Below are 23303 nucleotides of genomic sequence, written 5' to 3'. Positions count from 1 at the left end.
GTTGCTGCTTCTGCTGCTCCCCTAGGACAGGACACCCCCAAGCCCGCAACAAAACCCAACATAGGCACACAGTTCACAAATGACTGACATGTAATTAATTCGTATGCGTCAGGGGTAAATATCTTGCGGCCCTTTATATAAGAATTTAACATGTCTATTCTGTTAGCCACATAGTTTGCTTTGTAAACAGCCTTTCAATTGTTTGCTTTGCCCTATTCCTCCCTCTTGTGTCTGGTTTGCTGTAGTAGCAATTTGGGTGCCCTGCCTCCAGTTTTGCTGCTTTCCAATCCTACTAAACCCTGCCACTAGAACAGTCTTTTGGAAATGCAAATCCCATTCCATCACTCCTCCACTCCAAGCCCTTCAGGAGCTCCTTCTTGGCCTTGGGATAAAATGTACGCTCCTGAGCATAAATGTCAGATCCCTGCCTCATGAGCTGGCCCACGCTTACCTTTCTGTCTCTTCCCTTCCATGGACTGGCCCCGCCGAAGTACTTTCAGTTCCAGAAAGGGCCAGCCTTTGTCTTCCTACTCCCTCCGCCTGGACGTTCCATCCCCTCGTCCCCCTCCCCACTTGCCCTATTGCTTGGCTGAGTGTTCTTTCTTCTGGAAGGTCCTTTATGAGCTCCGAGCCGAGTCAGGCGCCCTGCCGCTATGCTCCTGACACACCCACACTTAGGCACCTGTAGTGCCCGCCACCCTGGAAATGCAAGTGCCTGAATGCTGGCGGCTAAGCTTCCTGAGGGCAGGGGCTGCGTCTTGTTCAGTTGTCCTCCTCATGCCCCAGATGGCACCTGGCAGAAATAGTCTTTTGACCAAACAAAAATGTAAAAGCAGTACATATAATTCACACAAAGTCTATTTTGCCTTTCGAGGCAGGTTTGACTAGAGGGCACTGTGCCTTCATGGCTGAAGAGAATCTCTTGGCCTCTATGAATATAAACGCATGTAAGAGGCAAATTGGTTGGTAAAGGTTTTGACTTTCCTGTTTAGTGCAAGATTCACTTTTCCTAGGATTATGTTTCTGAATTTTATTTTTTTACTTATTTATTTTTATTGGACTACACTCGCTTTACAATGTTGTCAGTTTCTGCCACACAGTGAAGTGAATCAGCTATATGTATACACACATCGCCTCCCCTCTCCCACATCCCACCCAACTAGGCCATCACAGAGCACCGAGCTGAGCCGCAGGTTCCCACTAGCTATCTGTTTTACACATGGTAGTGTATTTATGTCAAACCTAATCGCCCAGTTCATCCCACCCTCCCCCGCCACCATGTCCACACATCTGTTCTCTATGTCTGCCTTTCTATTCCTGCCCTGCAAATAGGTTCATCTGTAACATTTTTCTAGATTCCACATATATGCATTAATATACGATATTTGTTTTTCTCTTTCTGACTTACTTCACTCTGTATGACAGACTCTAGGTCCCTCCACATCTCTACGAATGACCCAATTTCGTTTCTTTTTATGGCTGAGTAATATTCCATTGTATATATGTGCCACATCTTTCTTTATCCATTCATCTGTTGATGGACACTTAGGTTGCTTCCATGTCCTGGCTATTGTAAATAGAGCTGCAACGAACATTGTGGTACATGACTCTTTGAATTATGGTTTTCTCAGGGTATATGACCAGTAGGGGGATTGCTGGGTCGTATGGTAGTTCTATTTTTAGCTTTTTAAGGAACCTCCATGCTGTTCTCCATAGTGGCTGTATCCATTTACATTCCCACCAACAGTGCAAGAGGGTTCCCTTTTCTCCATACCCTCTCCAGCATTTGTTTGTAGACCTTTTGATGATGGCCATTCTGACTGGTGTGAGGTGATACCTCATTGTAGTTTTGATTTGCATTTCTCTAATGATTAGTGATGTTGAGCATCCTTTCATGTGTTTGTTGGCAATCTGTATGTCTTCTTTGGAGAAATGTCTATTTAGGTCTTCTGCCCATTTTTGGATTGGGTTGTTTGATTTTTTTGATATTGAGCTGCATGAGCTGCTTGTAAATTCTGGAGATTAATCCTTTGTCCGTTGCTTCGTTTGCAAATATTTTCTCCCATTCTGAGGGTTGTCTTTTCCTCTTGTTTAGTTACAGTTTCTCCTTGTGGGGTAAGGGAGCCTGGCACATTGTTTTACCTGCCCTCAAACTGCTTTAATTGTGAAAGTCACAGGCTCAGATTCCCCATGGGAGAGCTCTTCAAGCTTCTATATGTTCATTTTTGAAAGAGGCAATTGGCATTTCCTTGCAAATCCTTTTGTGACTGAAGATTTTAGCAAGGAACAACCATCATGAAAAACTCTGTATATAGCTCAGTCAAGCTTAACAGTGATCTTCACTTAGAACTGTCCTTTTTGTGAATATTATTTTGGGCCTTTTTCTATCCTTCCTGTGCTCATAATTCAGGTGACTCCAGGGTCAGTTGACACATAAGGTTTCCTCATCATCCCACATCCACCCAGAGCCACCTTCTGGGCAACTTAGATGGGGAAAAAAAAATCCTAAGGCACAGTCCCTACCCTTGCTTCCATCGCTGAAGCTACTCTGAGTGCCAGATGGAAGTCCACACAGCCACAACCCACGGATGAAGTCGAGAATGCCACCCCAGTCGTGAAATGGTCTTTTCTCCACTCAATGACTGCAGCCTGATAGCCACCCAATTCTCTGAGTATTTTCAGTTCTAGCCTGCTATTCTATTCTACACCAGAAAACACACGACTCGGCAACCGTTAGCTCCCTGCGGATTACCCTTCTCTGCACGGCATTCACACCCTTAGTTTTTATCCACGAAAACACGAAGGTCATTCTGCACCTACTGCATGAGACTGTCCAGGAAGACTGTACTCACCACACCACCAAATGCCTCTTATGTCTAAGAATCAGGTTATATTCCTTTAGTAATTAACTCCAAGGAAAGAACTGACATACTTCTATTAGATGAGAATTATGTGATCCGTGACATTCTCCTCTTTGTCCTGGTTGCCAGGAAGTTCAGAGCCAAATTTCATGTCTATCACAGTAACTAACTACAGTAGTCTCTGTGGTTAGTACTGAATATATTTGCTTCCTCCTCCTTTTCATGGCTTTGAGTTTCTCTCCTATATTATTGTACTTTCAAAGATTATACGATGCCTAGAATCCTGACTGAGATGTTCTTGTCTAGTCTCCCTCTTATCTTCAGCAGAGTCACCACACATGTCCTCATTTTTTTCTCGAAGGCCTCTGTCCCCATACTCTGCTCTACTTATGGGTCTCAAGTGGGGGCCAGTTTTTTTTGTGTGTGTGTGTGTGCGTGCGTGCCTGTGCAGACTCAGCTTGCCTGAAGTTTAGGAACAGGAAATGGAATTGCTTCACAAGGATTCCCCTCCCTCAGGCCACTAATAGGTGGCTTTAAGATGATCTCTAAAACCACTTCCTTTTTGACTTTTAAGATGAGACACAAATTTGTTAATATTTACAGGCAAATATCTCTTTCTGAATCCCAGAGAGGGGAGAGAGAGTCTAGAAAGATCACTGAAAATACACTGGGTTCAAACAGCCAAAGAAGCATTAATTTAACATTTAAAGTTCTCTTTTGGAGATAAATGGATTTAATGGCTCATCTATGGCCAATAATTGTCAGGTTACTACCCTCAAGGAATAAAAACTCATTTGACCAAGTATCTAAGAAGCAGACATCTTTAAGACTTATCTGTTTTTTTGCAAAATTAAAAAGGGCAAGCATCTGAGTCATTTTGCACCAAGGTCTAAGGGCTTAAGGAAGAACACAGTGACCCCAGAAACAATCTTAAGAGAGCCAACTGACTTCACAAAACAGCCTCTAGTTTAAAACATGGCTGTTGTTTCCAAGCACAGATTCCTAACAAGACTGTACCTACCCCTTGATGACAACCTTTCCCTCTGGGGGCAGAAGCAAAGCCACAAATATTCTGCTACTGTCAACTCTTTAATGCTGCAAATGGACAAATCAGAATAAAATTAAAATCTAAAATTGTTTTGATTACACACTGGAGCTATTATAGTTCCAGCTTTAGGGACATAGATTATTTTCTGAGCCATGGCTTTATGAGAAGTCAGCTCTATAGCTTTCCTCAGGTTTGACCGCCTTACAGATTTTTCTAAATGTTAAAATAAAGATTTAAATTGTACTACTACATACATACAAGGCACACCAGCTTAAGGATTAAACAGGGTTAACTCTTCTAGGATGGTACAGTGAAAGGAGTCTAAGATTTACTGTAAAAACAAAACAAAACAAAAACCCCCAAATCCAAACCAAGACTGTTCAAGTGAAAATTACGTTAAGCCTTGGTTTCTTCATCCTCAAAAGTAGATACTGATGTCTCTAGCTCGGTGTTACAAGGATTAGGTAAGGAGTACTAATGCTTGGCAAAATATAGAGGAACACAATCTATTCTCATTATTTTAAAAGAAGCCAGGTTACTCATTTTCTTCTGGTTTAAAGTCTTTAGGATAGTCCCTTAGGTTTAAAGTTGAACCACAACATCTTATACAGTATAATTAGACATGTGTTTGGTTTGGACTCAACTATCTAAAATTAATTAAGATGGCACAAACTAAATGAGCTGGCCCTGCCCGGCGCCACCCGCCCCGCGCCTATCCCCAGCCTGAGGCTCGGCCCCCTTCGCCCGTGTCCATCACTCTGTGCGGAAATGCCGCCAGCACGTCAGACAAGCTGCCTTACAAAGTCGCTGACATCAGCCTGGCCGCCTGGGGATGCAAGGCCCTGGACCTTGCAGAGAATGAGATGCCGGGCCTGACGTGCATGTGGGAGATGTACTCGGCCTCCAAACCACTGAAGGGCGCCCTCACTGCCGGCTGCCTGCACATGACCGTGGAGACAGCTGTCCTCATTGGGACCCTCGTTGCCCTGGGTGCTGAGGTGCGGTGGTCCAGCTGCAATATCTTCTCCACCCAGGACCATGCAGCAGCTGCCATTGTCAAGGCTGGCATTCCAGTGTACGCCTGGAAGGGTGAAACGGACGAGGAGTATCTGTGGTGCACTGAGCAGATACTGTACTTCAAGGATGGGCCCCTCAACATGATTCTGGACGATGGTGGTGACCTCATCAACCTCATCCACACCAAGTACCCACAGCTCCTTGTCAGGCATCTGAGGCATCTCCGGAGAGACCACAACGGGGGTCTACAACCTGTATAAGATGGGCCCGCGTCATCATCACAGAGATTGACCCCATCAACGCGCTTTAGGCTGCCATGGAGGGCTATGACGTTACCATCATGGATGAGGCCTGTCAGGAGGGCAACATCTTTGTCACCACCACGGGCTGTATCGACATCATCCTCGGCCGGCACTTTGAACAGATGAAAGATGACGCCATTGTGTGGAACATCGGACACTTTAACGTGGAGAGTGATGTCAAGTGGCTGAATGAGAACGCTGTGGAGAAGGTGAACATCAAGCCCCAGGTGGACCGCTACTTGTTGAAGAACAGGCACTGCATCATCCTTCTGGCCGAGGGCCGGCTGGTCAACCTGGGCTGCGCCATGGGCCACCCCAGCTTCGTGATGAGCAACTCCTTCACCAACCAGGTGCTGGCGCAGATTGAGCTCTAACAGACAAGTACCCTGTCGGGGTCCACTTTCTGCCCAAGAAGTTGGATGAAGCAGTGGCTGAAGCCCACCTGGGCAAGCTGAATGTGAAGCTGACTGAGAAGCAGGCCCAGTACCTGGGCATGTCCCGTGATGGCCCCTTCAAACCTGATCACTACCGCTATTGAGAACCAGGCCCGCCCTTTGCCTTCCAGCTGCTGTCCTTGCCTGGGTCCCACCTCTCCTCCCCAAGAGCAAATGGCACCACCTTTGAGATTGGTTTGATAATGTTCCCCATCAACTCCCTGGGGCTAGTCAGTCTTTGGCCTCTGCTGCATCCCTCATACTGTTCCAAGTGTGGCAGGGGGAATTGAGAAGTCCCTCCTCAAGCCCTGGTCATGATAGAGATACATGGGAGTTACCCACAGGGAACCATGAGCTCAGGGGTTTTGGAACCGCTCACTCAGTCCTTCCTTAGGCTGGAAGTTGGCAGTGGTGTTCACGAAGCCCACGCACTTTACCATCCAGGCCCTCACTTGGCCTATGGACTTTATACCCATGTTCTTGGTTTACAGGCTCGTCGGTTCCTCAGCCCATGACAGATGAGAAGGAGCTATGTCAAAGGGTGTGGAGGAACTGCTGGCGATTGAATGCTCCTGAGAGCCCGGCTTAGTGCTTGGCATTCTCTTAAACCTCAGAACCATGAGGTTGGTACTTTTAGTCCCTATTTCACAGGGGTTGGAATATATTGTTAAGGGATAGCCAAGAAAGCACGAGAGAAGTGATAGCCAGAGGTTGAGAGGGGCCAAAGAAACGCAAAAGCACATTGTAACTTGATGGTTCCCATCACAACTCTGGGTCAAAAAGAGATTAATTTGGTTTATAATGTCAAAAGAGAGCAAGAAGGTGGGTTAATAAAAATTTTGGTGCCTAAAAAAAAAAAAATGAGCTGAACCCCAGTGTTAGGTGGGGCTTTCTATGGTCCACACAGAGTGGGAGTGGTGTCAGCAATGAGAGGGTTTTTAAAAATGCCACATGGGGGGCTCCCCCGCTGGCACAGTGGTTGAGAATCCGCCTGCCAATGCAGGGGACATGGGTTCAAGCCCTGGCCTGGGAAGATCCCACATGCCACGGAGCAACTGGGCCCGTGAGCCACAACTACTGAGCCTGTGCGTCTGGAGCCTGTGCCCCGCAACAAGAGAGGCCGCGACAGTGAGAGGCCTGCGCACCGCGATGAAGAGTGGCCCCCGCTCGCCACAGCTAGAGAAAGCCCTCGCACAGAAACGAAGACCCAACACAGCCAAAAACAAACAAACAAAAAAGCCACATGGCACTTCTGTCATAGAGTTTTTGATGAACACTGAGGAAGGAATTTCACCCTTACCAGCTTGCCTTATTTGTATTCTTAGCTCATGCCACAATGCTTAGAATATATCAAGTACTTAATACACGCTGATTGAGGCAAACTGTCTGAGGTACAGTACAGCAGGTAATCAAATGGGCCGGGGTGGGAAAAGGTCCTAAGGAGGAGAGCCTCCCTGGAGCAACGAGGACCTGCCTGACAGCAAGTTGGTCATGGCCACGGGCATCCTGAAGGCAGGGTGCGGGCCTTGTCCAGCCTGGGGAGAGAGTGGGCCGAAGGCAGAGAAGCCCAAGCGGTGCAGAGCCTGTGGGCACCTGTAGCTGGACCGCTGGATGCAGTGGCCGGTGTGAGAGCAGGACTAGGCCTGGGAGCACTGGGCAGGAGAGCCTGGGACCAGAGTGGTCAAGCAGACCAACTAGAGGAGCAGGATCCGGGTGATACCTGACCCCAGGGCCACGGGCCCTAAGAGGCTCAGGCAGAGAACAGGATCCCTATCTCTCCCGAGAGATCACGGTTCTGAGGAGGGGACAGAGGAAGCAGGAGAGAAGAATGCAGTGAGCCCTCCAGCAGACAGGGAGCAGGGAAAATGCCCAGGCCGGGCCGAGGGGTGTTCTGGTGCCCAGTGCCACACGTGAAAGTGACTGCTGTGGGCAGCCTGATAAGGCCGAGAGAAGTATCTCCCGCTCAGCAGTGCATGGCTGGGCTGGGCTGGGCATGGGGAGAGCTGGACGCCAGGAGTGGGGCAGCAGCAGCAATAGCGGCGGTGGTGGCGGCAGCAGGTGAGGCAGAAAGCCCTGGAAAGTGGACTGAGGTAATGCAGAGGGGGTCTGAGGAGCCCCGCAGCCAGCATACTGCTAGAGACATTGCTACCAGCAGAAAACGACGTTCAGGTGAAGACCAGTGTGGAACCCAAGGAGAGGATGTCGAAGACCAGGACCAGGGTTGAGACTTTTCCTCTAGCCACCCCTGGCCAGAAGATTTTTCCAATCCCTAGTAAGGAGGGATTAGTAGTTAAACAAAAATCAGTCTGCATTACACATCATATATTTAGTTCTATAAAGATCCAAGTTCATTGTTAAGTAAACTGTATAGTGTTCACCCTAATGTTGCTTTCCTCCCCAGCCCCTTAACCAGATTCCAAGTTCAAGAACCCCATCAGGTGCTGTGACATGGAAATGGGTGAAGCCACTGGCCCTGATGTTAGGATCTTGGAGCCAAGTAACTGAGCCATCAGGCCCCAAGTCACACAGACCCTGGCTAAGCCGGTTCCGTCCTCCCTTCGGGGATGGCTAGGAGACCAAGTTTCATACAGTGGCCCTTGAACAGGGATCTTCCCTGCCTGGGGTAGCCAGGTAGGCCCTCTGATGAAATGGAGCCTGCTTGAGGGGAGCTGGTCTACCATTTCAGCAGGTGGTATACTGATTCTATTTGTAAGTGATAAGGGATTTTTGGTACAGGTTGGTCTTAGAAATGGGAGGCCTGGGAGTCACACGGGCATCCACAAGCCTCTCTGGTAACCTGCCCTGATGTCTACAACTCCCAAATCCTTCCTACTGGGCTTTGAGTCCCACTTCTTCTTAGGTTGTCCTCAGAGATGAAAAATAGCTTGTTAGCATTTTTGATGTAAGGCCTTTGGCTTTCTCCTTTTCAAGTTTAACAATTTCTATTGCTTCTAGTGTAGGACGTATCTGCAGATCATCTAATCGTCTCTGCGTCTAGCTCTGAGTCCTCTCCAAGTTCTCCATATGCCTCCTAGTTTTAGCTCAGGGTCAGGCATTGTCCCTCAGTAAAGAGATGGCAGAGGCTAAGAACCACCACGGGTCTCTATCCCTGCTCTGCCTGGCATCCCCTGGGGCTCGCTCATGCTTGCATTCATAAAGCTGGTGCTGTATTTCGGACCCAGGCCCCAGGATCAAAATTTCTTGCTGGCGATTAACGTAAGATGCTGGCAAAGACTCTGATGGTCTAGTGTGAGCTGTACCAAGAGAGGAAAGGTGGCTGCTGTGTTAAAGCGCCAGAGTCTCATCCTGAGTCAGACTCCTGTAGGATTTCTGGCAGGCACAGACCCGACTGGGCACTTTATTGAGCTTCTGAGTATACCGAATCTCATAAGAGAACAGTCTCTACTTCTTAAATACACTGTGTGTGCCCTGAGTGCAACGATTAGTCAGCTTGCATTCTAGACGTAGTTAGCTCATGGTGCCTTCATTGCCGATACTTTCCTGTAGCTTACTATTCAATTATTATGTGACCTGTGATGTTCTGATGCCATTTTTCATTTCAGAACCTGAGCTTAGCATGCAGGCAGGACGACAGGGCTCCAGGGTTGGCTAGGCATTACCTGAGGCTCCACGTCCAGTATTGCGATCAGCCCTTGCTCATGGATCTTCCGGATGGTCTCCAGTTTTGTCCCGTACATTGCATCCTCGTGGCTGCCATACTCCAGGTACTCGTTATTAGAGATGTCTTGCATCATTTGGTCATGAGATACAAAGTAATAGTTCTTTCCATTTTCTTCATCTTTCTTTGGAGGTCTGGTGGTGTCTGCAAAGTTACATGTCAAGAGAGGTTTAAAAGGCTGAGCTTATGAGCTGATGCTCCCAATGGACCTACCCAGACTCAATCTCCTCTTAAAAGCTATGGATTCTGTAGTATGTCTCATGCCCTGTTCCCACCCCCAGTAGCTTTGTAGAACTAAATTCTAGAAGTCATATTTGTTTATGTGACATCGGACCACAGTAGTTGGTTAGTTGTTTGGTTTGGTGAATCTTTCTGTCTTTAGGTGAGATCTATTTCATCCCTTCATGGGTCACCACAGGGGAAAGACACTAAATGACCCAGGGTTAACATAACTCACTCTATGCCTTAATGCAGTTAGGTCTTAAGAGAAGGAAACAAGAAGAATTTAAAAAAATGGAAAACTACATATGGTTATTTAAATTTAAGTAAATTAAAATTAAATAAAATTAAAAATTCAGTTCATCAGTCTCACTAGCCACATTTCAGGGGTTCAATACCCACATGTGGTTAATGGCTACTGTACTGGACAGTGCAGATGTCTAATGCTGTCATTATGAGAGAACGTTCTATTGAACAGTGCTGGTATACAGCATCATGCAAAAGGAGAATGTCAGGATACAGCAAAAGGGATACCATATTGAAAATATAATGACCATAGCCAGATATGGCCATAATGGTTAGGAAAGACCTAAAGCAGGAATTGGCAAACTAGGGCCTGTAGGCCAAATACGGCCCACTGTCTGTTCTTGTAAATAAAGTTTTATTGGAAAAGAGCCATGCTCATTTGTTTACATATTGTCTGTGGCTGCTTTCACAATGGCAGAGTTGAGCAGTTGTGTCAGAGACCATATGGCCTTCAAATCCTCAAATATTTGCTGTTTAGTCCTTTACAGAAAAGGTTTGCTGACCCCTGACCTAAGCGAGTGTATACTAAAATATCTGCCAATAAGTCCTAGTTCTGTGGGATACTAATAGGACCAGGATTCTGCAAAACACACTTTAGGAAATGTTTTTCTAGACAAGCCAGGAACAGCAGTTTTAGTTTTCTTTCTCCCTTTGCTTCTTTCCTTTTTTGAGCAAGAACAAATTCATGCTATTCTTTGTTGTACATGAGTCCAAACCCAGGGAGAGTTTCCCCTCTCCTGCCCCAACTAGACTGTAGAACTGCCAAGTGCTCATGGACATCAAAATGTGGATGTTTTAAAGAAGAACCCTTTCTCCAGGCACATGAAAAGCTGAAGAAACAGCATACTATGTTGATGCTGTCCTATCTTCGGTCATTTCGGTAGGTAAACATACGCTATGTATACACCCAGGGTCAAATATTACAGCAAGTAGACATGATTGGGGTCAGCAGTAACACACTTTAAAACCAAGCTAGTTAATTGGCCATTTAATAATAAGTTCAATTGCTTATGTGATCAAGAAGAAACTAAATGTTAGTGAAGCTTGCTGTATTCATGATCTAGACATAAAGAGAATTAAAAGAACATTTTAAAGCGTTTTACTAGAAAACTCCAGTGGTACCAACTGAAAGAATATTTGATGAATTTCTTTTTTGAGTAAATGAGACAGGGTTCTGGGATGAGAGTGGTCTTATGAAGCCTCACAGCTCTCTGGGATGTAGAGAAAACAGTAAATGGTGCTGACATGGCATTGGAGGGCCCTACAGGATGGAGCCAATCTTCCCATTTTTTCCTATTGCTCTTTTTCCCGACCAGTGATTAAACCCGGGCCCTCGGCAGTTGAAAGCGCAGAGTCCTAACCACTGGACCGCCAGGGAATTCACTCTCCTGTTGCTCTTAAAAATCATTCTCCTTTAGCTCTTCCCACCCCGAACAAAGCTCTAACTGCTAAAAAGCTTTTGGGATTCAAATTTTAAACTTTGGAATAATAATAATAATAAAAAATAAAATAAAATGATGGTAGCAAGATGGCTATTATCTATCCAGTATCTGCTAAGTGTTCATATGATCTCAAATCCTCTTTATTTTCCTGGAATTACTTCATTTTGTAGTTGAGGAAACAAAGAAGACAAGAGGTTAAGGATAAGATATAGAAAATAAGGGGAATAAAAATATTACAGAGTTAAAATTCTTTACAATAAACAATGGATAGCACATTGGGTTTTAAAAGTGATAAAAGTCAAGAATTTAGGTACAGATTAAGGAAAATATTGTTATATCAAAGAAAATTATACTATCATTAAAACCTATTTTTCTGAAGAATAATTCATCTGGGTAACATTTATGGCATATTGTTGGAAAAATTAGATTACAAATAGACTGAACGAGCTCAGTCTTGTTAAACGACAACAATGATAACAACACACACACACACACACACACACACACACACACACACACACACACACACACACACACACACACACACACACACACACACACACACACACACACGACGTGTTTGCACCAAGAGAAGCCTGGAAGGGTATACAATAAAATATTGAGAGTGAGGTTGGGATTAACTGTTAACTCATTTTCTTCTTTGTTCTTTTTCTGGACTTTCCAAATTTCCTATAATGAACAGTTATTACTTATGTAATCAGAAAAAATATGTAAATTACAAGATTAGAAAAGTACTAGGAAAAATATACTTAAAGGAGAGTGAAACATTGCTTACGTGGAATAGGGTACGCAAACCGGTCTGGGTGCTTTGTGATGAGGGTGTTTTTTATGTGTCTTCTCCCAACACCATGCGCACCTATGTCATTTTTTAAAAAGGAAGTTAAAAATTGATAATTGTTAATAATATTCATAAACTGTTTTGAAGATGAAAATAAGAAAGCCACTTATGCAGTTAAACTTACCTAACAAGACTAGTGTTTTCCTTTTGAATGCTGTCAGTTTTACTACTTCTTCATATGTAACAAGATCTAATTGATCAAACACTAAAATGCAAAGATTTAGAAAGAATATAAATTTACAGAAGGAATATTTCATGTATGTAAATTATAATTTTACTGGCAAAACCAAAATTACAGTAAAGCCATGTCTTAAAAAATATGGATCCAACTTACAATATATAGCTTACATGTAATTTAAGTCATATAACCTTTTGGGAGAAAATTTCATTTTTAAGCCCATGAAAATGCACTTTAGAACCAGGGTCATCCAAAGATATGTTGAGCACATGCATAAAAGTCCAGTTGTAAAAGATACTGCATATCTTTTCATGCAGTATCCAACAAATCATATGAATTCATTCAAAACAACATGCTGTTCATATTTTTGCAATTCTAAGAAATCAGCAATACTAAAAAGAAAAAGTCTGCAGACAGTGACCAACATGAATGCAACTAAAGTTAACCAAGAAAGAGGCCAGCTAGATTATTTCTAGGGATGGATGAGAGATGCATGGACAGCTGGTCTTTAACTTGATGGTTCTTTCTTTCAACAGAGTTGCTGAAGGTAGCATGCTAGATTTCCTTCAAAGTCAAGTTTTGCAACTATGATTCCACACGCTTTGGAAATGAGCATCTCACAAGTTTTATTGCAACCCAGCTATCCATTCAATGGAAAGTCTTGGGTATGTAAGTAGGGGAACATGCTTCCCTGGGCCCCAAACTTTGTCAGCTTGTGTGTGGTAATAAGTAAGTTAGGATGGACAGAATGGGAAGAAGCATGAAGCAGAGTCTGAGCTTGGAAACTTTTGCAAAAGGGGAGTTCTCTAATCATTACAGACTGAGAAGAAACGCTTTAAAAAATGTTTTTTGGAAACCTGCCTCTTCACAAAACTATTACAAAAACTTTCCCAAGAGGATGACCGTTCCTGTCGAAGTTTAAGGTAGTCCAATTCTCACAACACATTTGAAAATTCTCACAAGAAGGCTAAAATCACGTGTCTATGTTTCCCAGAATATTTTTCTGTGTGGTACTACCCATATGTTGTCAGGCACACACTGAAATTTCTTTTTTAAAAGAATATTGAATAAGCTCTGGATTTTAGAGGGGTTGAAATAAATTCCATGAAATTGATTCCATGGTGTAATAGAGGAATCTGAGATGCTTCAGTCAATCATTAAGAGAAGCTTCTACTCCCTGAAACAATATGGCCAAATGCTTTGAATATCAGCTCAGTCCTTAACATTTGTGTTCTTCCCAGTAGCAAAGAACCTTAAAATGCAAAATAGGATACTCTGGAATGCAACAGATCAGAAACAAACGAACAAAAGTATCATTCCCAAAATACTAAAAAAAAAAGAAATACAATATGTTAAAATAAGGGTTAGTGCATGTTAATGGGTATTTGTGCATTTTTTTTGATAACTTGATTGCATAAACGTTGACTAAAAGACTTAAAAGCATATTCTCTAGCAACAGCTAAAAACCACAAAATGCTTTAATGGCAGATTCAGAAAATCAAAATGAACATGAGGCTGTCTGCGTGGCGGAGCTAGCTAGTCATGCTGCAGTGGTAATGGAGCGACGAAGAGTTGCAAAAATAAAAGCAGGAGAGCTTACGGCATTGCTTTTTATACCTATTGCCCTCTGAGTGATATTTTCGTCAAGAAAAGTATGCTTATGAAAGAGGTCCATCAACAAGCTGATATATTTTATTATATAGAAATAATCAAGCATCTCACAAAAGAGCAAGATGATGACACAAGTTTTCTGAATGGTATACACATCTCTTTCCCTCTACAGAGCCCTGACTCCAATCCTACTGAATTAAGTCATTTTTTTCAAACACATAAGAATGAGTTAGATATCAACAATCAACATGACAAATGAACAGATATGTTACACATCAGTATCTTAACCATATATGAGTAGCATGAAGAGGGTACTCCGGTCTAAATGAAATCATCACGTAGTCATAGGGTGGAGAAACAATAAAAAAGGATATTTTAAAATATGACATACAAAGAATGTAAGGAGAACACTTAGAGACTGAACTTTTAAAGGTTTTAAGTTGTTTGCTGATTTAAAAAAAGGGACTTAATGAAAGGAAACCGTCAAAAACAAAGAGGCACAGTCACTCAACAGGTTACTTACATGCACAGAGGCCATTGGGAGTAAGACAGCATGAAAAATGTACAGGGGTCATTGAAATATGGCTTTTAATATATTAGTAAAATAAAAGTATAATATGCACAAAAGAAACTTTACCATGCAATATTCTAAACATGAGGCAAATAAATCACATTAAGAAACAAACTCATTTTAATAAAAATTCAACAATATCCTTATATAAAAGCCAGTGGGTTTTATATACTAGCATATGCATACAAATTTTGTCTGGGAATAGTTACAAGAAACCTTCTTCAGGGAGTGTAGGTGTGGAAGCCTTTTGCTTTTCATTCTGTATCTTTTCTAATCACATGTGCCTATTACTTTTACTATTAAAAAAATGTCAACAGGGCAGTGAGATTATGGGCCACTTTTTGTCGTCTTTAGAGTTCTCTGTATTAAAGAAAACAAAAATAATAGCTTTTTAAAGTCAACAGTACTAATTTGTGGTATTAAACATAATTTAAACACACCTATGAATGGTATTGTAGAAATCCTCTATGTTTGTATGTGTGTATGTAAATGGAGTTTCTCAGGATATTTAAATACCACTGCTCAGGGCTCGAACATTAAAAGAAAATGAATCAATGAAGAGTTTTAAAAAAGGTTTACATTAATAACTTGATCTTAAATTGATTTTGGAAGTCCTAGGGCTGAGGAATCTCAGTGCCTCAAAGAGTATAGTTCTTCTAGAAGCACGACAATACTTTTTGCATCAAATTTATGTGGCTAAAAGTCTTCCATGCGTTGCAGAAAATGCATTTGCTGTAAACGCTACACACACCATAATCAGATCTATTCCCAAGGCTTCAGAAATACTGTCTGGCATATTGTCCTGACTTCCTGGTAAGCTACTCAATGTTCATGACACTTTTGAGTATTTAGATACCTGTTCTCCAGTAGAATCTTTTCCATAAATAAGCCTTTGACATTGATTCCATATCTCAGTTGGAAAAGCTATCTTCAAAGTAGCTTTGAAGTATACTAGTATCTTCAAATACTGTACAAACCTCCACTTAGATAAGCCATTGTACACGGTAACACTGGGCCGAGTAAAGTGGGCCTAATGTTACCACATCCTCTGTTCTTTCAAGGAAAGGCAGAAACCCAGATTTTATGTTAAATATTTGATTTTCAAATGTGATAACTAATTAAGATTATTTTAAACACCGTGTGTATATGGGAAAAATAAAATTTATTTATGGGTCACATTCAGCTAATAGACTGCCACTATATAATGTGAGAGGTAGGCAACAATTTGAACAGAATTCTGCTTTAACTAGACATGTAGAATTTCCTGGTGACATAAATGGAAATAATTAATTCTAGTATTTTATCATTTCCATCAGTTCTAGATATTGATAAAGTTCTCATCCTTTATTTTTACTACAAATGTAAACAACTTCAGAATTTAATGATAAGGTTTGGATCTTGTCAACAATAGCTGCTGAATTCTCAAAGATTTGAAGCAGGAAACAAAACATATGCCCTTATTTTATTTTTTAAAAATTACTTATTTTTCAATGTATAAAAATCAGTTGCATTTTTAAAAAACTGAAGTACAGTTGATTTACAATGTTGTGTTAGTTTCAGGTAGGTGTACAGCAAAGTGACTCAGATTCTTTTTCAGATTCTTTTCCCTTATAGGTTATTACAAAATATTGAGTGTAGTTCCCTGTGCTCCACAGTAGGTCCTTGTTGGTTATCTATTTTATATATAGTAGTGTGTATATGTTAATCCCAATGGCCCTTATTTTAATTTACTGAGGACTACGGGATGATTCCCCCACTGTATTTTACAATCGACTTTTGAATAAGTCAGAAGACACCTTTCAGAAACATAGTTGGATTTGTGGCCTATGAACCCATTTGGCTAGTTCTTGGTATTAAAGAATATGGTATTTCAAAGTTCTCAAAGCATTTGCCTTCCCAATGGAGGTCAACAGTATGTGTTTCTCTCTTTTAGAGCAATTCTTTATGTAGGCAATGCCACATATTAGGATAAACTTTCATCATAGCTAAAAGCAGAACAGCTGATAAAATACTTGACTTTCCTTCCTGACAATTTCATCTCTCGTAAAGGCAAGGTAATCAGTAAGTAAATGGTTCTTCTGGTCTTTATAATTAACAATATGTAAGAGTTGGCTGGTGATGGGGAAGAATGCTGAAGAGATGGTGGCAGAAAGGACATGCCAGGCAGCATATTCTAGAAAGTCCAGGGAAAAAGCCAGCCATCTTCTCCAGACCAGAAAAACTAGTAGGAGAGCTCATGAGTGATGATTTTGTGCGGGTGGGAATCCTAACAATGACATTCTGACTAGACAGTCACAAATGAGCCTAAACACAAGTTCTGTACAGAAACTTGAGTGGCCCTGCAAGGACCTTATAAAAAGCTCAGATTTTCTATCAAAGGAGGCTCTCAGGCAGTGACAAATACTGACATGTAGAAGGAACTGTGAGCATGGGGAAGGCTCTGAGGCCCGGAAGACCACTGCTTAGGAAGATGTTGTGGATAACAAAGAAGTGGTGGGTCTCCTCTTAGTTTTAAGTTTACAAGAACTTAGATAGATCCATGGTTTTGGATAGGAGGTGTTGTGTTTAAAGACGACAGAGAAAAAGCAATTCTATTCCATTTCTATGAGGTTCCTGCCTTCTCTAGCAAGGGTGATATAGCCTTCAAACATAATGGGCAATGTTTACCAGAGCTAAAGCTTAAGATAAGGGACAGCAAATGAGTACTTGGCTTCATTAAATGATATCCATTTATCAGGCCCAGTGATGAAATAACCTGAGATCCACTGAACTTTAGAATTAGAAAAGATATCCTTTATTGACTAACCCAGTTCCCTCGTTTTGAGGCCCACAGGAGCCAAGTGATTTGCCAAAGGTGCATGGATACACAGGTGTGCTAGCTTCTGGTCCTAGCTTGGGCTGGCTGTTAAGCTTACAGGTGCGTTTGCAGGACTACCAAGCACCACTTGTGATGAATCAGAGAGAACAGGAACAATGGAAGATCAGTGGTGCTCCAGTGGTCAAAGAATGGAAAAAGTTAACTCTGGAAAACACTGGCCACCAGATAGGATGCTGATTCTCTGGCAAAATTCTCAAGTGAATGATTCAACAGACTCTTTGTCAGAATTTAGAGAGTCTAGTTTTTCAATTAACTGGCTTCTTATTTTTCCTCAGAGCTAAATTAAAGAGTGTTGGCAAATTGAATACTCATGTCTACATGCCTTCCATCAGTAGAATATAAAAAGCTAAGGATGAATTGACAGCCTTATCGGCCATTTCTTTGCTTTTCTATGTTTAAATTAATTTTAATGCCATCTATATATCATTTAAAATCACTGTAAAAATTACAAGGTTATACATATATATGTAATGTCAACAGACCTTCTGAGCCTGTTAGAAGCTGATGGAAATAAAGGTGATTATGGAGACCTGGCAATAACCACTGACATTTTATGTTAAACAACATTCTGCTGCTACTACAGTGAATTTCTTCAAATAGTACTACTGGAGCATTTACAATTAGTTTTAACTAATTATATTTAACTAATCTACTTTGAATATTTCTTCTCTTTATAAAACAAAAATAGCCATTATCAGACTAGTGCTCTATAGTGGTATATAACCAGAAATGATACCTTTTATTGGAAATAAAAATGTGGCACACTGTAGCTATCATGATGGGAAAGATTTCCGCATTTAACTGAACCATTTAAAATTAAGCCATGTGGTCACTCACATTCATTCCACATTATACAATACTTCAAAATGTTTACTTTTACTCTCTGATCAAGAAATGAATCATTCAGAGTTTCAAAATAATTTTTCCTAGTGAATACTAATAAAATATAACGTTCTACAGAGGGAAATGCATTTCATATCTGTCAGAAATATTATACTGTCAAACTGGGTGTGCATGATTGCATTCACTTGATTTTCTTTGCCATATGTTTGAAGTTTGGAGTTATTTCTGAAACCTTGGGAACTAATCTAATGCCAATGTTGGGGCTTGCACTTCCTCAGAAAAGTTCCTTATAAAAGGAGTCATATTAAGAAGTTATTGAAAATAAGTAAATCCCACCCTACATCATCATGCCTTTTCGTTAAGTTACATCCTGTGAGTCTTCTGGGAATTCTACTGCAATGACAGAGCATGCTTTTTTTGGTATTCATTTCAGTTCTTAGCAAATGAGTGAATATTTTGACTTAAGTTGAATGCAAGCTTCCATATAGACAAACATACCATGAAAGGTAGGCCAAGATAATGTTCTTGGTCTTTTAGGGGCTAAGAAATACCATGAAGGAAGAAGACTAGTGACAGGAACTGACCAAATTAAGTTAGTATCTATCTAATGTCATTTGCACTCTTTCAGATCAATCACTGAACCATTTGCAGCACAGCTCTCTGTTAAGAGCGCACCTTTGCCCTTAGAAATGTGGCACAGGGCCATGTCCAAGGGCCAGAGAGGAGCCAGGAGTGAGGGTATTTGCTCAAGGCCAATCTCAGCAAGGAGGCAAGAATCCTGGCAATTCAGCAAACTCTCAGTCTCTCATTTCTCAGGGGAGGACTTAATGTACTGGGTTCTTTGAGTTCCAGAGAGTACTGTTTCCAAATAGCATTTTCTTCCTATAAAGTATAGCTCTGTAAAATATTTGGCAAATAACCAACATAATAATTGAAGGCAAGGGATTCTTAAAGTTTTTGCAAGCTGATGATCTCATATGGTGAAATTTTTTTTGATAGAGAACTCTGAAGACGGAATTGAGATGTTACATCTACTTCAGTCTTTGAGATGTTTAACCGGTCTCAGTAAGTCGTACTTTTCCCTACCTGCATTGTGCTTTGCCAAATATTTATCTTTGTACTGCTTCTTTTTCTTGCCAAACCAAGTACAGCTGGCTTGCTGCTCCTGTTTGGTCTTCTCCATGGCAATGCAAGCGACTCGCCTAGCACACAAAGAAAAGAAAAAAACTAATGTATAGTTTTATGCTGATAAAAGAGGAAAACCAGTCATTTGAAGAGTTTACATGAACCTGCGTGAACAAACTCCTCACAAACTTTTCAAATCATTCAGATAAAGGCTGCTCCTTGACAATTTCCTAGAAAGGTTTTAAAAATGCAGGCTTATACGAAAATAACATTGTATCACTTGAATATATACTAACTGATAACACAGATGAAAAGTCTAAACATATAGTCATGAAATACAGTGGAATGAGTGTGGGATTTTGAGTTGAGACAGGTCTGATTTGAATCCTGGCTCTATCACTTACTAGCTTTTATCAATTTAGTGTTAGGTGCTTTTCTAGGAAGTTTACATATATTAACTCATTTAATCTTTCTAACAACACGTGAAATCATGTCACCGTTTTACAGATGAGGGGATCAAAGGACTGAGAGGTTAATTAATTTGTCCCAATCACACAGCTAATAAAGTGGGAGGGTGAGGACAGTCTGGCACCAGAGCCCATGCTCTTAGGCGGTGCATTCTATTGGCAAGTTCCTTAATCTCTTGGAGCCTCTTGGATGGCTGTTGTAAAGAATTATAACAAAAAATGTAAATAATATCCCTAGCACAGTGGCAGGCACAGTAGATGCCTAATAAATGGTACTACTACTACTTGAAGATTCTAGGTAGGAAAAAAAAAGCTATGATTAAATCCAAAGTTAGAATTACATTCAGAAAAATCATAATTTTGTTCTACATAATTACAGTATTCAGCATTAGTAACATATACATAAATGTTGTTAAAAAGTTGCTCTCTTAGGACTTCCCTGGTGGCACAGTGGTTAAGAATCTGCCTGCCAATGCAGGGGACATGGGTTCGAGCCCTGGTCCGGTAAGATCCCACATGCTGCAGAGCAACTAAGCCCCTGTGCCACAACTACTGAGCCTGCATTCTAGAGCCCGTGAGCCACAACTACTGAGCCCATGTGCCACAACTACTGAAGCCCACATGCCTAGAACCCACTGCAATGAGAAGCCCGTGCACCACAACGAAGGGTAGCCCCCACTCGCCACAACTAGAGAAAGCCCGTGCGCAGCAACAAAGACCCAACGCAGCCAAAAATTTAAAATAATAATAATAAAAAAAGTTGCCCTCTTAGGTTTAGGCTAAGCAAGTACTTGCCTTTCAAGATATTACCACAGAAGGTTTTGCTTACTTAATGACTTTGCTTGTGGGCCAATGTGGGGTGCCCGAGTGAGCCACATATAAGGAGAATCCAAAATGACTATCAGAATGCCATACAATGCTATTGAAAATGACGAGTTGTTTTACAATGAGATTGTACTGATTTGCATTCCCACCAGCAGTATAGTTCTTGTTGTTCCACTTCCATGTGAACACTTGTTATTATCAGTCTATAATTTTAGCCATCATGGTGGACGAGTAATGAAATAACACTGTGTTTTGAGTTTGCATTTCACTGATTATTAATGAGATTGAGCACCTTTTATATGCTATTGGCTATTGGATTTCCTCTTTTGTAAAGTGCCTGTTCAAATCTTTTGACCACTTTCCTATCCAGTTGTCTTCTTCTCATTGATTTGTAGGAATTCTTTATATGGTGTGAATATTACACTTTTGTTAGTTATATGTGTTGGAGGTATCTTCTTCCACTCTGTGGCTTGCCTTTTTAATCTTTTCATGGTATTTGATGAATGTAACTTATTAGTTTTAATTTAGTCAAATCTAGCAATGTTTTCTTTTATGGGAAATATTTTTGATATCTTTTTTAGGAAATCCTTCCTTGTCCCTAAAGATATTCTCCAATATTATCTTCTCAAGGGTTTATAGTTTTGTCTTTCCTGTTTTGGTTTTTAATACACTGGAACTGATTTTTGTATGTGGTGTGAAGTCAGGGGTCCAATTTCTCTCATTTTTTCCCTAATAGATAACCAATTGCCCCAGCACAACTTATGGAAAAGTCTATTCATTCCTCACTAGTGACTATTTATGTATGAGAGTGTTCAGGGGTTCTCTTCAATTGGTCTATTTGAGCATCTCTAAGCCCATACCTTATTGTCTTAATTACTACAGCTTTATAATAAATCTTGGCATCAGTGGGGCAAGGCCTCCCTCCTTATGCTTCTAGAAGAGCATCTTGACTATTCCTGATTCTGTGCATTTCCTTGAAAACTTTAAAATTAGCTTGTCAATTTCAAAACGGTTGGGATTGAATTGAATCTATGAATCAATCTGGGAGGAATAGACATCTTTACAATATTTACAATATTTACAATATTGAGTCTTCTAGTCCCTGAATACAGTATGTCTTTCCATTTATTTAGGTCTTCTTTAATGTCTCAGTAAGTTTTATAATTTATCCTCTAAATGTCTTGAACAACTTTATTAGGTTTGTTCCTAGGTTGTTGATTAAAAAACTTATAAATGGTATTTAAAAAATTTGTAATACTGAAAAATTCAAACATATACAAGAGTAGAGAATAGTGTAATGAACCCCAAATATCTACAACCCAGCTTCAACATTTATTAACTCATGGCTTATTTTGTTTTATTTACAACCTACCCACCCTAAGATTACTTTGAAAAAAATCCAAGTTTGTATCATTTCTTCCTTAAATATTCTTAAATTCCCTTTAAACCTATAGGTTCCCCCTCCTTCCCTCTCTCCCTTTTCTTCTTGCAAATTATTTGTTGCAGAAACTGGTTGTTTGTCCTATAGTTTCTGATCTCACCCCTGTGGTGTCTTCAGTAAGTCTCTTTGTCTTTTGCATTTCCTGCAAATAGCTAATTAGATCTAGAGGCCTAATCAAACTTAAGTTCTATTTTTTTTGCAAGAGTACTTTATAGTATTATGGTGTTGCAGGTGGTGTTATGTAGGGTATTTAAAAATTATTTTCCGTTTTTTACTGTAAATAGAAATATTGATTTTTGTACACTGATTTTACATCAGCCATCTTGCTAAACTCTCATTAATTCTAATTGTTTATCTATAGATTCCTTTGAATTTCTACACAGAATCATATCACCTGTTATATTTTTTTTCCCTTCCAATAATGTTTGCTGTAGGTTTATTGTAGATACTCTCAATCAGGTTTAAGGAAGTTCCCTTCAATTCACAGTTTGTGAGAGTTTTAATCATGAATGGATGTTGAATTTTAAAATCCGCACCTATGGCTATGACCATGTGGATTTCTCTTCTTTAGTCTGTTAATATGGTGAATCAGGTTGATTGGTTTTCCAATGTTGAACCAGCTGTTCATTCCCAGTACAAACTCCACTGGGTCAAGATGTATATCCTTTTTATATATTGTTAGATTCAATTTGCTAATATTTTGCTGAGGATTTTTACATCTGTGCTCATGAGGGATATGGGTCTGTAGTTTTCTTTTGCCTTTATGGACCTTTGGTATTAGGGTAATGCTGGCATCATGAAATGAGTTGGGACATGTTCTCTTCTACTTTCTTAAAGAGTCTTTCCTCCATGTCTCTTTCTCTCTCTTGATCTTTGAGGGCTTTATTTATATTTATTTCTTTATTTTTGGTTAGGAGAAAGACATTTATTGGGAAATACTGTGAACTCTCAGTAACAGCAACAAAGTCAATCTCCATATATTACCTAAGTGGCATAGAGAGGAGGCTGATGAAACCTTTGCTTTGGGAATTCTTCCAGTTCAAGCCAATATGTGCTGTCAGTCATAAATACAGCTTCTGTGAGGCACAGGATCTTTGGAAACATAAACAGAACTGAGGAATTTTTGACAGGTTAAAAGAGATGAAATCCTGACCTCATGAAGCTTACGTTATAGTGTACAGAGTATCTTATAATAAA

At 40.8% G+C, this 23303-nt stretch overlaps 1 protein-coding gene and 1 pseudogene across 12 annotated transcripts in view; one reads left to right on the top strand and one right to left on the bottom strand.

The window, feature by feature from the left end:
* Window positions 1-23303, bottom strand: part of CASK (calcium/calmodulin dependent serine protein kinase) — a 387942-nt gene that overhangs the window by 6412 nt on the left and 358227 nt on the right. For 8 of the 12 annotated variants that reach the window (XM_067723825.1, XM_067723826.1, XM_067723824.1 and 5 more), the window contains 4 exons: window positions 19335-19450; window positions 12292-12372; window positions 12105-12185; window positions 9283-9485 (listed from right to left, as the gene is read on the bottom strand). In XM_067723825.1, the coding sequence (XP_067579926.1) occupies window positions 9283-9485; window positions 12105-12185; window positions 12292-12372; window positions 19335-19450 (481 nt within the window). The remainder of the gene's footprint in view (window positions 1-9282; window positions 9486-12104; window positions 12186-12291; window positions 12373-19334; window positions 19451-23303) is intronic. The other 4 variants (XM_067723828.1, XM_067723831.1, XM_067723833.1 and 1 more) reach the window with 1 other exon arrangement.
* On the top strand, window positions 905-6057 carry LOC137217269 (adenosylhomocysteinase pseudogene; annotated as a pseudogene).

Source organism: Pseudorca crassidens, chromosome X (assembly GCF_039906515.1).
Source record: "Pseudorca crassidens isolate mPseCra1 chromosome X, mPseCra1.hap1, whole genome shotgun sequence".
NCBI classification, from domain to species: domain Eukaryota; kingdom Metazoa; phylum Chordata; class Mammalia; order Artiodactyla; family Delphinidae; genus Pseudorca; species Pseudorca crassidens.
This window is presented reverse-complemented; position numbering and strand designations above follow the sequence as displayed.